Raw genomic sequence first — 14,169 nt, 5'->3', positions numbered from 1 at the left:
TCCAAATTTGAAAAAAATAAAAAGCTGGTAGTCCTGGTGTAAGCACGATTATACTTATTTCACAACTTTCATGGAAAAATTGTCTCATGTATCCACCGAGAATCGAACCCTAGCCATTCATTTGGTGGGAAACTATGTTACCGCTTACGCCAGGACTACCAGCTTACCAGTCTCAGTAATATTTTAGTTGATATGCATTGAACTGTTAATGGGGGTGGAAGAAATGTCGGATGTTTAGTCTACTGAGGGTGATTATGAGATCATTTTTCGGAGAAAGGTTAACCTCTTCTCCGAATTTTTTTTCCGTTACCATTTTTCTGAGAATTGAATGATCGTCATTTTTTCGTAGAAGAATTCAGCCGTTGATGTTGATTATTATGTGGAGTGGTGGGGATGGGAGGGTATAAGAGAACGAGTCTCGAGTGTTTCGATAGTCAGAACCAAAATGAATTTAACACAAGAAGAGAAGCATTATTTGATGGAGGGTGCACCATTCCAACTAAGTTATATTGGTATCATTGAGAAACATTTTGGTAATGATCCACTATGCCTCTGACTTCCTTCATGATATCTTGGATTTCGAGTATCGGATGGAAATCGTGAAGAAGAATCGATAAGAAATGCAGAATACTTCTGGATTATCTTTACCTGCTCTCTTTGATCTCAAATCTGGCATCATTGAGAAATCTATCGGGACTATATTAACAAGACGGCAGGATGAATTGAAGAAAAAAGTGAACGAGGTTTCTTCTACCATCGAGAGGATGAAGTTGGATGAAGAGGATGGTGAAAAGGCTTCGATTTTATGAATTCTCGGATATTTGCATGGAATGAAATTGACATTGAAAAGGAAGTTTGAGAGTCTCAAGAATTATCAGTGTTGTAAAAAACTTGCAGACAATATGAAATACAAATTCTTTTTTATTATCCAAATGTATTCATTTATTTATTCATTAATCCCATAGAAACAATACATGATTATATAAGATGTTTTTTTAAAATAATTTTCTTCACTCCACCACTGAGAGGATGATATTCAATAATTCGATCGTGTAAGATCAAGCAATAAGCTGCAATAGTATTAGGGAATATTTGCGTCGATTAGAATTCAAGTCGAATATCCACAGGTTCAGTTTTCAGGAACTCGTTCTACTTGGAGCAATCGATGACGATGAGCGGTGCTGTTTTCAAGAATGCATCCCTGTTCAGCAAGGGCTCAGGCTCTTTACCATAGTAAGAAGTGTGGAAGTCGGTATACATGTTGTAGAGTTGAGAGTACTGATTGTGTGTAATATCAAGATTGAGGTTTCCATAGGGGTAACTCTGAGAATTCAGGAAGAGTTTCACATCTCGAATATTACAATGATCGAATTCACTGGCATTGTTGGTTATTTGATTTCTTCCAGAGCTCTGGAATCCGACAATAATGAAGCGTGGTTTTTCCAATTGTGTTGAACATTTCACTACCCAAACATGTTTGGAGGTTCTCGGTAGCATAGGATACTCGTACATCTCCCAAGCTCGAAAGCTAATAGGTGTAGCTATATCTTTAGCAATATAATTCAACAGTTGAACTTTACGAGAATCTGCAACTTTGATGTAGGGTATCATCCATTCGAGCTTGGTGAGTGAAATTTTGAAGTCCTCTGCGTGTGCCCCTTGAGCAGATTGGTCTTGTAAAATAGCATTGTTGTCATTGTGTAAACGAGTGAGAATCAAATCATACTTCGCGTTAATGATAATCTGTTGGTAATCTTCAGCAAATCCCAGTATCATACTCACAGGAATAGAGAGATCAAAATATCCTGCATCGTCAGTTATTTTCCCATTTTCTTGTAAAATCCAACCAGTATTCTCCAATAAAAATGTTTGACTCGGACTCTGGGAAATGTAGTTTTTCATTAGAGTACTCACATCAACATTTTGTGTGAGTACCCTACACAAAGGAGGTTACTCAAACAAAACCTCAGGTTTAGCTTAAAAAAACTGAACCTTAAAACTGAACCTGTGGAACAATTAATGTCCGACGCTAATTCGAACAACGTAGGCTCTTCTCCTGAATTTCTCGAACATTGAAATCGAAGATTCGGGGGTAAGGTTGCTTCTGATGAGTTTTAGGTGTAGAATAACGAGTTATTGAAAACAACTGGTCACATCTCGAGTTGCACCGACTACAGAGTTGAATAGTATCAAACTCGTGCACCTTGACCACAACAGTATTCTTTGATAACTTTATACGCTTCAATAGACGACTGCTAGATTAGAAAACGAACTTGATGATGTGACTAACCTCTTTTTCTCCTACATAGATCAATGTTGCTTCTTCTTTTTGCCTTTTGATGTGTCTTGATCAATTGTATCACTGACAATCTTCTCAATTCGACACTGTACTCCCGAGTATTTTGTCAGTTTTCGTATTTGGAGTTCCTTTTGCGAGTAAAGTGGCTGCATCAATTCAATGGCAATATTTTTATAATTGTTAGGATCATTGCCTTTGTGAGGCGCATATATCCTGCCATTGTTGTCGCAGTCATCGTTGTTGCCATTAGGTGGTATGATGATACATTTCTTGAGCAATGCTTCCTGTGTCAGTTTAATCTTAGCTAAAATTTTGATTAAAAAAATACCACATCTGAATGATTTGATGAGAGGAAAAAGAAAAGAGTTGGAAATATTAATGAGATAAATTCCTGTACAAGGTATGTGCTGCGTGTCACGTTTGTAAAAACCAGTTAGATAAGTGTAATTAGCTGTTTTGATGAAAATTCGCTTCTCCCTCAATCGTTGATCGTAGTCGGTTTCGGAAATTCGTTTCAAATCTTTGGTTGCAATTTCACTATCCCGACATTTCTCCCAAGAAACCCAACCCATCACTTTATCTAAATCATACAGTATATAGTTCATGTACACCTTCATTTTCAAGTTGTTTTTTCAACTGCTTCTCAATATCCTCAATTTCATAGGTCCCAGTCGGTAATGTGAGAACAGTTTCAGTGTCTTTCACGAAATAGAATTTATTATGTCCCTCATCAATATTAGGGATTGAATTGTATGTTAAGAATGACACAAACCCTACACTGTAGATTTTGAAAGGTGATAACTCAATCGATAGAAAATAATATGCCTGCAGTACAGAAGATGTACCTGACAATGTTAACGTGAAAGAGTCACCCATGATGGTTAGCGCTGAACTGATCTGTCACCGGCGTGGATCGCTGCTTTTATAACAATTGATTAGACAGGAATTTGAAGGATAAATGTCCACAAATAATTGTATCATAGTCTTGATAATTTTCGTAATTGTATTTCACGATACTACCAGCACCGAGATAATTTACTAAATCTTGAGGTGGACGCAAGTTGCCAAAGCTATCGAAATAAATGACATCTTTATTTCGCTTTTTATAAGCAACCCAATGGATGCCAGGTCCCTCAGTGTCATCAAGATTGACTACAGCAGATTCATGTTTTCGAGGACCATTATTCTGCATATTATTTTTCATTTACACAGCTCGAAAATGGGGAATTTTCATTGCTTTAGCAAATTTTAGTATGTCATTATCGGTGAGCGCCCGGTGTGGTAGTCTTACACGTTTTTTGGACTCAAATGAAGTCCCAAACCTTGCTTATAAGGTTTCAAATACAAGCCCTTGTTCAGAGCAATATCTTCCATACTCCGATTGTGACGTTTACTCTCCTCAGTGGCTTCCCCGGCAGCCTTAGCGTCATTGACAGCTTCTGCAATGCCCGCAGCACCACCTGCTAAAGCACTTGTGGCACTAAGTCCAGCGAAGAGAGGGATGAAAAAAGCGGCCAAAATTCCAGCGGTTTTTGTTGGAACAGATAGAATGCGAGGCAAGGCTCGAATTTCCTTCCTTCCTCCAGCATTTTTTACAGCTTCACGTGTATCCTTCAATGCTGTTTTCACAGTATTCACTCCTGGAAGCATCGAAGCTTTAGAAGCATCAATAATCTGACGTAATAGGATCTTCTTCTTCTTTCTTCGCTTGCTACCCTCTCCAATTTTTCCCTTCGAAACTCGGCCAGTTCGTTTTTTCAGCTTATGTCCTTTCCGAGTTTTCTTTCTCCTCCTCGTATCAGTTTTCCTCTTCTTACGCACACCCATCCCGAGTTTCTTCTTAGCCTTCATGGTGTTCATCACTCCCCAAGCTACAGCCTTTTCAGCAAGACCAGTGTCCTTCGCCAACGCACGACTCCAAGTTCGTTGTTCTAAAATACTATCAGCGTTGTGTCTAGCAGACAAGTTTTCTCTGTTCTGAGAATAGGCAATATCGTGTTCTTTACACGCTTCGTCAAGAGGGTTTATGCCACGATCACCACGAGCCAATCGTTTAGCTAATTTGGTGCCTGNATCACTCCCCAAGCTACAGCCTTTTCAGCGAGACCAGTGTCCTTCGCCAACGCACGACTCCAAGTTCGTTGTTCTAAAATACTATCAGCGTTGTGTCTAGCAGACAAGTTTTCTCTGTTCTGAGAATAGGCAATATCGTGTTCTTTACACGCTTCGTCAAGAGGGTTTATGCCACGATCACCACGAGCCAATCGTTTAGCTAATTTGGTGCCTGGTCCACAGTATTTATAACCTGGCATATGTAATGCCACAGGCAAGTTATTAATCACTCTATTCACAAAACCTTCACCGCTGCGCTCTCTCTTACGTTTGCACGCGATCATGGTCTGTCAACGACTGATTGAAACCATATAAATACAGCGTATTTATAGCTAATGCGGCAGTCGTCAAGATGAAATTCAAGAGGCAAAATGTGAAACTCCCTGTTATCAATTTCGATCAAATTGTTCAACGAAAAAAGGGTGGGGGAATGAATCGACATGGTTCTCTTTTACCGAATAGCATGCGTGCAGTGATTTGTGGACCTTCAAACTGTGGTAAAACAAATGTCTTGTTTGCACTGATCACTCATCCAAATGGATTGAGATTTGAGAATGTTTGCGTGTATTCAAAGTCTCTGATTCAACCGAAATATCAGTTNGCGTGTATTTAAAGTCTCTGATTCAACCGAAATATCAGTTCTTGAAGTAGTTGTTAGAATCTACAAAAGTTAATGAATATTTTCCATTCAATGACCACGAGGTGGTGATCAAACCTGAAGATGCTCGCCCCAACTCCATCATAATCTTCGATGATGTTGCTTGTGAGAAACAAGACAATAATGAGAGCATTTTTTGTATGGGACGACATCAAAACGTAGACTGTTTCTATCTCTGTCAGACTTATGCTCGTATCCCGCAACATTTAGCGCATGATAATACGAATTTTCTCATACTTGTTCGTCAAGATGAGATGAACTTGAAACATATTCATGATGATCATGTCAATACTGATATGTCATATACACAATTCAAAGATTTGTGCTCAACTTGTTGGAATCTGGACAGGTATGGATTCATGGTAATTAATAAAGATAGTGAATTAAATGATGGATGTTATCGAAGAGGTTTCGATTGCTTTATCACCATAAATAAGCAATGATCTTCGAGATTGAAGACAGTATTCAGCTGAACGTGCAGCAATCAACATGCAGCGCAAGGTGTTGGAAAAAGAATCCAATGTTTTGCATCACATTGCTTTAGCAAGTGATGCAATCCGACGTAAACATAAAACATTGAAATTAGGTCAAGATGCTGCAGAACGTACTGCAAACGAAGTATTTAAATCAATGATTACACCGCTTGAGCAATTAGTTGAAGCACAATCGAAAGAATCACGACAAAAGAAAAGAAAATTGTCAGAACGAGGGATATCAATGGTTCCATGGATGGTTGTTGGAGATAGTGATGAACAGAATGATGCGTTCAAAACAGCAGACGAGGATCATAAACAAAAAATTTTCTCGAGTACTCCGCGACATATAGCATCATCATCATCACAACCTTCAATGAGTCTTAATGATACTCCATTACTCAAAAACCATTCTTCAAGACCGTTTGGCGTCGATTGATGAATCATCGACTGAAAACCTCAATATATCAAATGCAGAGAACCCGGCACAGTCATATCTCGATAGATTCGGAACAGCAAAAGAGAAAAAATTGGACATTGAATTTGACATTAGAAATTTGAAAGGAGGTTTTAAAATCGGAAATTCAATAGTTTCTTTCAAGGATGATGCAATGATTTTGCAAGATAAAGAGTATAAATTAACACCTGGTTTGATGTCATAGATTTTCATGAAATCTCCAGAACCAGAGCATATCACTGAAATTGACAAAAAAGTTTATGTTGAAATTATTGAACGAACGAGTGCTCATCGATCTCGATATCAAGCTGACCAACCCATTTAGAAAAATAAGAATAAAAAATTTACTAATATAATAGCACCACTGCTTGAATCATCATCGATTCAAAAAACTGGTACAGCTCTGCTACCGCAATACGTGATCGCTCCAAGGACTACGAACAAAAAAATGGATTATGTTTACTGGGATGATCCTAATGAATCCGTAGATAGACTTCGTTTACTCATGGCATCTCAGGCAGCTGGCAATACGAGTCACACCAATGAAATTTTCTCCATCATCGAAAAGTTACGTAAGGCTGGAATTGTATATTAGATTCTGTACAAGCAAGATTTCATCAGTTCAATCATGAGCGTTGATGTATTCGGTCGACAGTGGGCTTATGGTAGTACTACTACCCCAGGGAGACGAGGTCCTCCAGGTGATGGATTCAAGCGTACACATGATGGAAACTATGACATTGATAATAAAAAATTATGTAATTTAGCTGATGCAAAGGATCCCTCGGATGCTGTTTCAATGAAAATTCTGACAAGATATACAACATTCTTGCAAAAAGAGTTCATATCACTGAATAAACACGTGGAGGATTCCCTTCAAGCTCTTCAATCTTAAGTATCTGAGGTAATTCTCCAAGCACAGACAAAACAACAAGGGGAAAAAATATCCAAATCATTCAATCTCAAACTCATTCGATGATTTTTTTCCCCTTTCTGTGTTGAGATCGATGTATGGTTTCAACCAAGCTGCTTGTTTGAATTTCAAGAGACGAAGAATCTTGATTAACTTCATCTCCAGACTCAGACATTTTTGAAGATTTCTGTAGTGTATGACGTATTCATTTTTTGAGTGAAGTGTCGTCATGAGCTTTGTACCTTTGCGGTTCGGTGGTACGAAATGCTCACGGCACAATGGTAAATCTTTATGAATATCATGGAGCTCAATGGGATATTCCAAATCCACTTCTAAAATATATCCAGCTGGAGAATGGATGGGTATACTGAAGACATCGAACCCCTCTGGATTAACCCATTCAAACGACTCGTAAGGTAAGTATTTCCTCATTGCTGCACGATACAAATTGTTGACATCGTAGTACATCAGGTAAGACTCATCTTCATCATCATCGAAGTTATCCATGTAGCCATTATTAGCTTTTGCATAGAAATTGGTACACCGAGCAACACCTCCTCGTTTCCCCTTTTCTATGAAGAATAGCTTCTCTGCATCCGTGAAGAGTGCAATTTCAACATCAGTGTGCTTCAACATAGCATCAAAAGCAAGTCCTGGTGCAGTATAGTAATGCAAAGGATCAAGTTTATAAACAGTGGTAAAAGTTCTCCGGAAGTTCTCAAAAATGTCTGTCAAGGGTAGAACATCAGTTTTCAGATACAAATCTGAATATTCACCCAAGGTTGAGATATTGAAGGTCTCGCACACATGACAGGCGTGAGCATAATCTGCCTCTGAAACTGCTTCTCTTCTCAATGTAGAATAAAAGTCATCTCTAGGTGGTAAACTAGAACTATCAAGCTTCATTCAACTATCCAAGTACTCATATGGGAACACACCTTTCCTAGCTAATAGTTCAAATCCTTCCTCCAGCAACATCATTGCATTGAGCTCGCGTATTTCTCTTATCAGCTTTAGTCAAGTATGATGCCAGTTTATGCAGACCGCTCGCCATGAGTCTAAATGAGTCGAGGTATCTCAGCTTCACGTTCGTTTTTGGTAAATGTTTCTTGAATGTAATGTACTTCTCTTTGGTGAGCGGTAGTAACTCTATTGTGCCATGGAATTCATTCACTAGATCTTTTATTATGAAGTGAGCATCGTATCCAGAAAGATTATGAAAAATCACTCGAATGTCATGAGAATTTTGATAGTTCAAATTACAACCTTGATGAGCTACACCACGATTTTTTCCTGTGAAGTGACAGTGATCACGATGTTTTACATCCTCCAGAGTGAAAGACTTCTCATAAATATGACACTTCTCTGCATTGTTAAAGTCACGAAATTGTTCAATTGTTAGATTCTCCATTGGGACTACAGTTTTCAAGACTCTGTCAACCATTTTTGCTATTGCACATAATTCATTTATAAACCAAGTCACACATTTAGGATCACGTTTTATCTCAAATCTGGATAGTTTATCATCATAGGAACACGGAAGGTAAAAAGCTACACTACGAGGAGTATGCTTTTGACAGAAAGCTACATCTTCCTCATCATTTGTGGGTTCAAGAAGACATTCTAGATCAGCATAAATCACAAAAGGCACTACCTCCTTGAATTTATAATTCTTGAAGCTGAGAATTCTTTTTCCTCAGAAAACTCCATTTTAAGCTTGTTGATCACGTAACAGTCTTTGAGATGAGTTTCATATGATTTTTTATCTTGGAAATGACACAAGCATCGATCACATAAAAATTTTCGTGTTTTATGATGTGACAATTGAGCACTGACTAGTCTGGAAAGATCATACATCCATGCATAATGATAGACTGGTTGGACTTCAGCCCTTTTATGAACATTCGAGCAGAAAAGTAGTAAATGAATCGTTGGTATCTCTGATTGTATTGCACTCAAGCGATAAGGCACTATCTCACTTCTACACTCAAAATCATGCTCAATACCATATACATTAATTGATAAGTCGTTCCTCTTCTCAAACTTGGAAACATCATTCAAGGCTAGAGGGAAATGAAAACCTTTGTAATCAAGTTGAGTTCTTTTTCTGCGAAGAGTTGCATATGAAAAATGTGGATACGAGCTGGTAATGCATCTATTACTTCGAGCTGGATGAAGAGCAGCTATCACTGACCAGAGAAAACACTACTCATCTGAATTTTTGATATTTACAACAGCTTTTTTGCATTGTATATCATGAGGTAATGCTACATAGGTTGATAAGCCAACAGAGAGTGGTACATAACGGTTCATGTTCACTACTAAATTGAGAATTTCTACAAGCTTCCATCCTGAATCCTGTTCTTGAAAATCATGCATTTTGGTGAGCAGTGGCTCTATGACGAACTCATCAAACCAAGTTTCTAGGACTGTAGTAGGTANTTTTCCTCAGAAAACTCCATTTTAAGCTTGTTGATCACGTAACAGTCTTTGAGATGAGTTTCATATGATTTTTTATCTTGGAAATGACACAAGCATCGATCACATAAAAATTTTCGTGTTTTATGATGTGACAATTGAGCACTGACTAGTCTGGAAAGATCATACATCCATGCATAATGATAGACTGGTTGGACTTCAGCCCTTTTATGAACATTCGAGCAGAAAAGTAGTAAATGAATCGTTGGTATCTCTGATTGTATTGCACTCAAGCGATAAGGCACTATCTCACTTCTACACTCAAAATCATGCTCAATACCATATACATTAATTGATAAGTCGTTCCTCTTCTCAAACTTGGAAACATCATTCAAGGCTAGAGGGAAATGAAAACCTTTGTAATCAAGTTGAGTTCTTTTTCTGCGAAGAGTTGCATATGAAAAATGTGGATACGAGCTGGTAATGCATCTATTACTTCGAGCTGGATGAAGAGCAGCTATCACTGACCAGAGAAAACACTACTCATCTGAATTTTTGATATTTACAACAGCTTTTTTGCATTGTATATCATGAGGTAATGCTACATAGGTTGATAAGCCAACAGAGAGTGGTACATAACGGTTCATGTTCACTACTAAATTGAGAATTTCTACAAGCTTCCATCCTGAATCCTGTTCTTGAAAATCATGCATTTTGGTGAGCAGTGGCTCTATGACGAACTCATCAAACCAAGTTTCTAGGACTGTAGTAGGTAGAATCATTCCAGTGTTTGTTTGAAGGTGTTTCAGCTCTTCAACAGTTGCATCATTTTTTTCTACTTCATACTTGCAGTTCGATAGTGTATTCACTTTCAAATTATCCTCATTCTGGAGAACATCTTTCAATTTGACTATAGCTAATTTCTTAGCATCTCTCAGGAAGTTCTGTGGATTCTTGTTTCGAAGATTCACAATGGTACCGGTGCGTATTCGCCCCCTGAAGATAGATTCCGTATCCACCCAACACACTCGTTCACTGAGTTCTGTCTCATGTCCTGATTCATGGATCCTTCCCCCTCGATGCTGCTTGTCAATGAATCGTTGATGATACGTTTGGACGGTACTGATTGTTGCTCGAACATTCCTCTTATCACCCTCAGATAAATCAGCTTTTTTTAATTTCTTCGTGAGAAGTGTTATGTAGTGAGAACGCTTATTAATCCATTGCTCCAAGTCCTGGATGAGTGCATTTCTGTATCTAGATTCCAGAATTCTAATAATTTCAGCAGACGTCTCCATGTTAGTATCTAGAAGTGAACTGATGAATTGTATGGAGTCACCACCCTCTTTTATACCCCGTTCGAAGATTATCAATCCAATGAAATACTATCCCTGTGTAAAGAAAGATGGAGTTGTAACGGCTGAGAAAATTATGAATCACTTCCCCTAACGGTTGTGGGGGTGACTCATTCGAATGACTGTTGAAAGGCGTATCATATGAACAGTCATGAGAAACTACCCCCCCCCCCCCCCCCCCNCCCCCCCCCCCCGGAGACATTCCGAGATAACGCTGAGACGGTTGAATTGTTTCTCAGAATATTTTATCAGTTAGGAACAGGGTGAGTCGCTGTAGACTAAACATCCTCTCAACCCCTTTCCCCACTTTCCACGAACTCTCTGACCGTTGAGAGCGGCTGTAAGCCAACGTTCCCACGCACCCTGCCTATATAAGCGAGCACATGACGAGCTCTAGCACTCAGTCAGTCAGAATCCTCCCTAGAGTGTACAAGGTGTAAGAACCAATCGAATCATTTCATAAGAAGAGAATTACAGGAGTTTCTCTATCATCATGGAGCAAGAAATGAAATCTCTCCCTTCACCACTCAATTTCGATAAAATGAATAAAATCGCTGGTATGGAGAATCATCTGCCTACGAAGAAAATCAGCGAGTTGATTATTGGGCAGAAATATCAAGTCACCTGCCTGAAAGAGATCCGCACCATGCATGAATTGAAAACTATTGCCGAGTTGGATCAGAAGTGTTCGATTTTGGTGCCGAAGCGAATTTCCGAGGTCTTCACTCACAATCAGGAGGAGTTCGAGAACTACCGGACTGCAGCAGCTACAGATCATCTTTTCATCACATTCTCAGCCGGAAAGTGGAACCCATTCACCTTCAGCAAAGAATAAAAGTCATCTTGGAGGATATATTGAGACTTCTATCATTCAGGAAGTAAAAACATAATTGTTTTCTCTTGCAATCCAACATTCTGTAATGCTCAATTGAGAATAAAGCAACTCAAAATTCATTCATGATCAATATTTTATCAATTTTGAACACTATCCCTCCACACTTAGAAAAATCAGATGAAAGAATACTATTTCATAATTTAGAAGTAATTGATGTGAATTTAAAAAAATATAAGGATCAAATATAAAGAATCGCATGGTGGAATAAGGAAGGAGTAGTTCATTGAATTGCCGTTCTGGCGCTGATCTCGCCATCATCAATTTCTCACTTGTTTCCATAGACATAGAATATTCATATAGACTGCGCTTTCCCTATGCCTCGGATGTTGAAAAAAATCATCGAACGAACGGAGAGAGTTGTGTTAGTCACCGTTGTTAAACGAAGAAGAAAAGTGGTGACAGAACCGCAATTCTCCTCTGTTTTGTGATGCGCAGTCTATAGTATTGTATGTCTATGCTTGTTCTTCATATTTGTTCTTTATTCCTTACATTTCTGGTTTGTGCACTAACCATTCGTAATCGCAAAACCGCTGAGAGCGCCAGTTGGAATAATCGTGAACTATTATGTTGTGGTATTTTAGGATATGAAAGTGAGAGAGAGGGGAATATATTCATCTCATCCATTACTTTTTCCATTGGCTGCGAAATGCTAGTTTACCGAGTGACCACGAGGGGGAGGAAAACCGTTTTGTGATTGCGAATTCCCTATTCCGATGAGCTGTTTCGTAAGGCCTTCACACCATCAAAAAGCACAAGCGATAAGCAACAAATATAGGGGATAAGGCTATTCTTGTAGCTTATAACATACTCTTCTATTGTCCGTTCGTGCATTGACTGCGAAATGTTGGAAACTCATTTCTTATAGCCTATAACCGATATTTGTTGCTTATCGCTTGTGCTTTTTGATTCTGCGGAGGCCCTTATATTTGTTTTCATGCGTGTTAGCTTTGAATCGATGAATCTAGGAGGATCGTTGAAAATATCAATGGTGCAAAGATGTGTCTCTACATTCCACGACAAACATTGACAAACAGATGGCGCCAACTCAGCCTGAAAAAAATTCTTATTTTACCATACGAGTAACTTTCGAAATGAAGAAAATCTTGAAGAATGAATAGGAATTTGAAAAGTCGACGATGAAAATAAAAATTTCGCATAAGTCAATATGATTATTATTATTCAAAAAAAAAGATGTTACATAAAATTTTGGGAATGTATATGAAAAAACTGTTTACAATGAGAAATGTGAAATATAAATGAATGAAAACGATGCAGCGTTAGCGAGACCATGGTTTTGGGGGTCTTGACTTGACTTTCCTTCGATTCCCCCATTTGGATCGAACGAAGACATCTTCACGAAAGGCTGATTGTTCTCGTCTCATGTCAGTCCTCACTCGAGTCCGTGCAGCAAAAATTTTACGTTTTGGCAAAATGATGTCTGTGCACTCGAGTTTGACTTTGTCCATCCATCGTACTGCTGGGATTGGACGGATAATTGGGTGATGGAACCATTTGCTATCATCAGCATCGATAACTTCTAGGTTGATTGTCTAAACCTCATCATCGTCATTGTTAGCTGAAAAGTATAAGAAATCAGACGTGATCAATGGAAAATCATTGAGAAATTTTTAGAATTTTTGAGGGGAAAGAAATCCATTGAATACTTACATTCAAGAGTGTTGACTTCAATATTGATGACTTCAGCACCTCCATTATCAGTTGACTGGGTGGTGCGAACTACCTTGTTATTGACCTCCGCTAGAGCGCTGGTGTCGATGATCTCGACTTCATCATCTTCATTCTCAGCTGGAAAAATCAAAATGATTTCAATTCAAGTATTGAAAAATTTAGATCAATGGGAGCATTCAACAATTACGTCACGCACTTAGGGGGAGGGGGTCTTGAATGTTGTGATGATGTGTAACGGTGGGGGGTGGGGGGATCGCGCAGGTCGTGACGTCACGCTCATATCCTTGTTTCGCATTCGATTTTCAGGAAAAAAATGAAAAAAGTTAGAATTAATTTTCTTTCGTTTCATCGACCACGAGCATCTCCCTGTACCTCAGTTTGCCAACGACGAAGAATCTGTCATTATTTCAATGGAAACTCATTTGACTTGCCCCTGGTAATAATTGTTTTCAGGTCCATATGTGTCAAAGTATTTTTAAGATTGGTGATAAAAGTTTCTAAGAAAGCATTAAGTTAATGCTGTGATGACAATGTTATGAGTTATATGTTGTAAGGATATTTTCCCGGGTTGTTCACCTAGGAAAAATCCAAACTACTTTTTAGCCGTCTCTATCGCTCAATAGTCAGGCGCCAGCCGAACCTTCACGGGAGGTTCGACGAAAATCGGCCTCTGAGGCAAACTCGTCCACTCAGAGGACTTTTGGCTGGACAATGGGTTGCCTAGCTAACATCAGCGTGATACGGTAGAGTGGGCGAGGTCCACCAGGAGTATTACCACCACATCCTCACGAGCCTTTGCAAGCCGTGTATTATACCTTGCGGCATAACTTTCCATAATGAAATGAATTCATGACCTGCTGGAGAATCTTTCGACTCTGCCAGTGTTCATTCTCCTCCCGA

At 38.8% G+C, this 14,169-nt stretch overlaps 1 protein-coding gene across 1 annotated transcript; it reads right to left on the bottom strand.

Annotated features, from left to right (window-relative positions):
• Positions 1-1,149: 1,149 nt before the first annotated feature.
• On the bottom strand, positions 1,150-1,776 carry LOC107047968. The gene has a single exon (XM_015270905.1). The coding sequence runs from the start codon at positions 1,774-1,776 to the stop codon at positions 1,150-1,152; it is 627 nt and encodes a 208-aa protein (XP_015126391.1).
• Between the last annotated feature and the right edge of the window lie 12,393 nt (positions 1,777-14,169).

This window comes from Diachasma alloeum, unplaced genomic scaffold (genome assembly GCF_001412515.2).
Source record: "Diachasma alloeum isolate Michigan unplaced genomic scaffold, Dall2.0 Dall_scaffold_00184, whole genome shotgun sequence".
Lineage (NCBI taxonomy): Eukaryota > Metazoa > Arthropoda > Insecta > Hymenoptera > Braconidae > Diachasma > Diachasma alloeum.
This window is presented reverse-complemented; position numbering and strand designations above follow the sequence as displayed.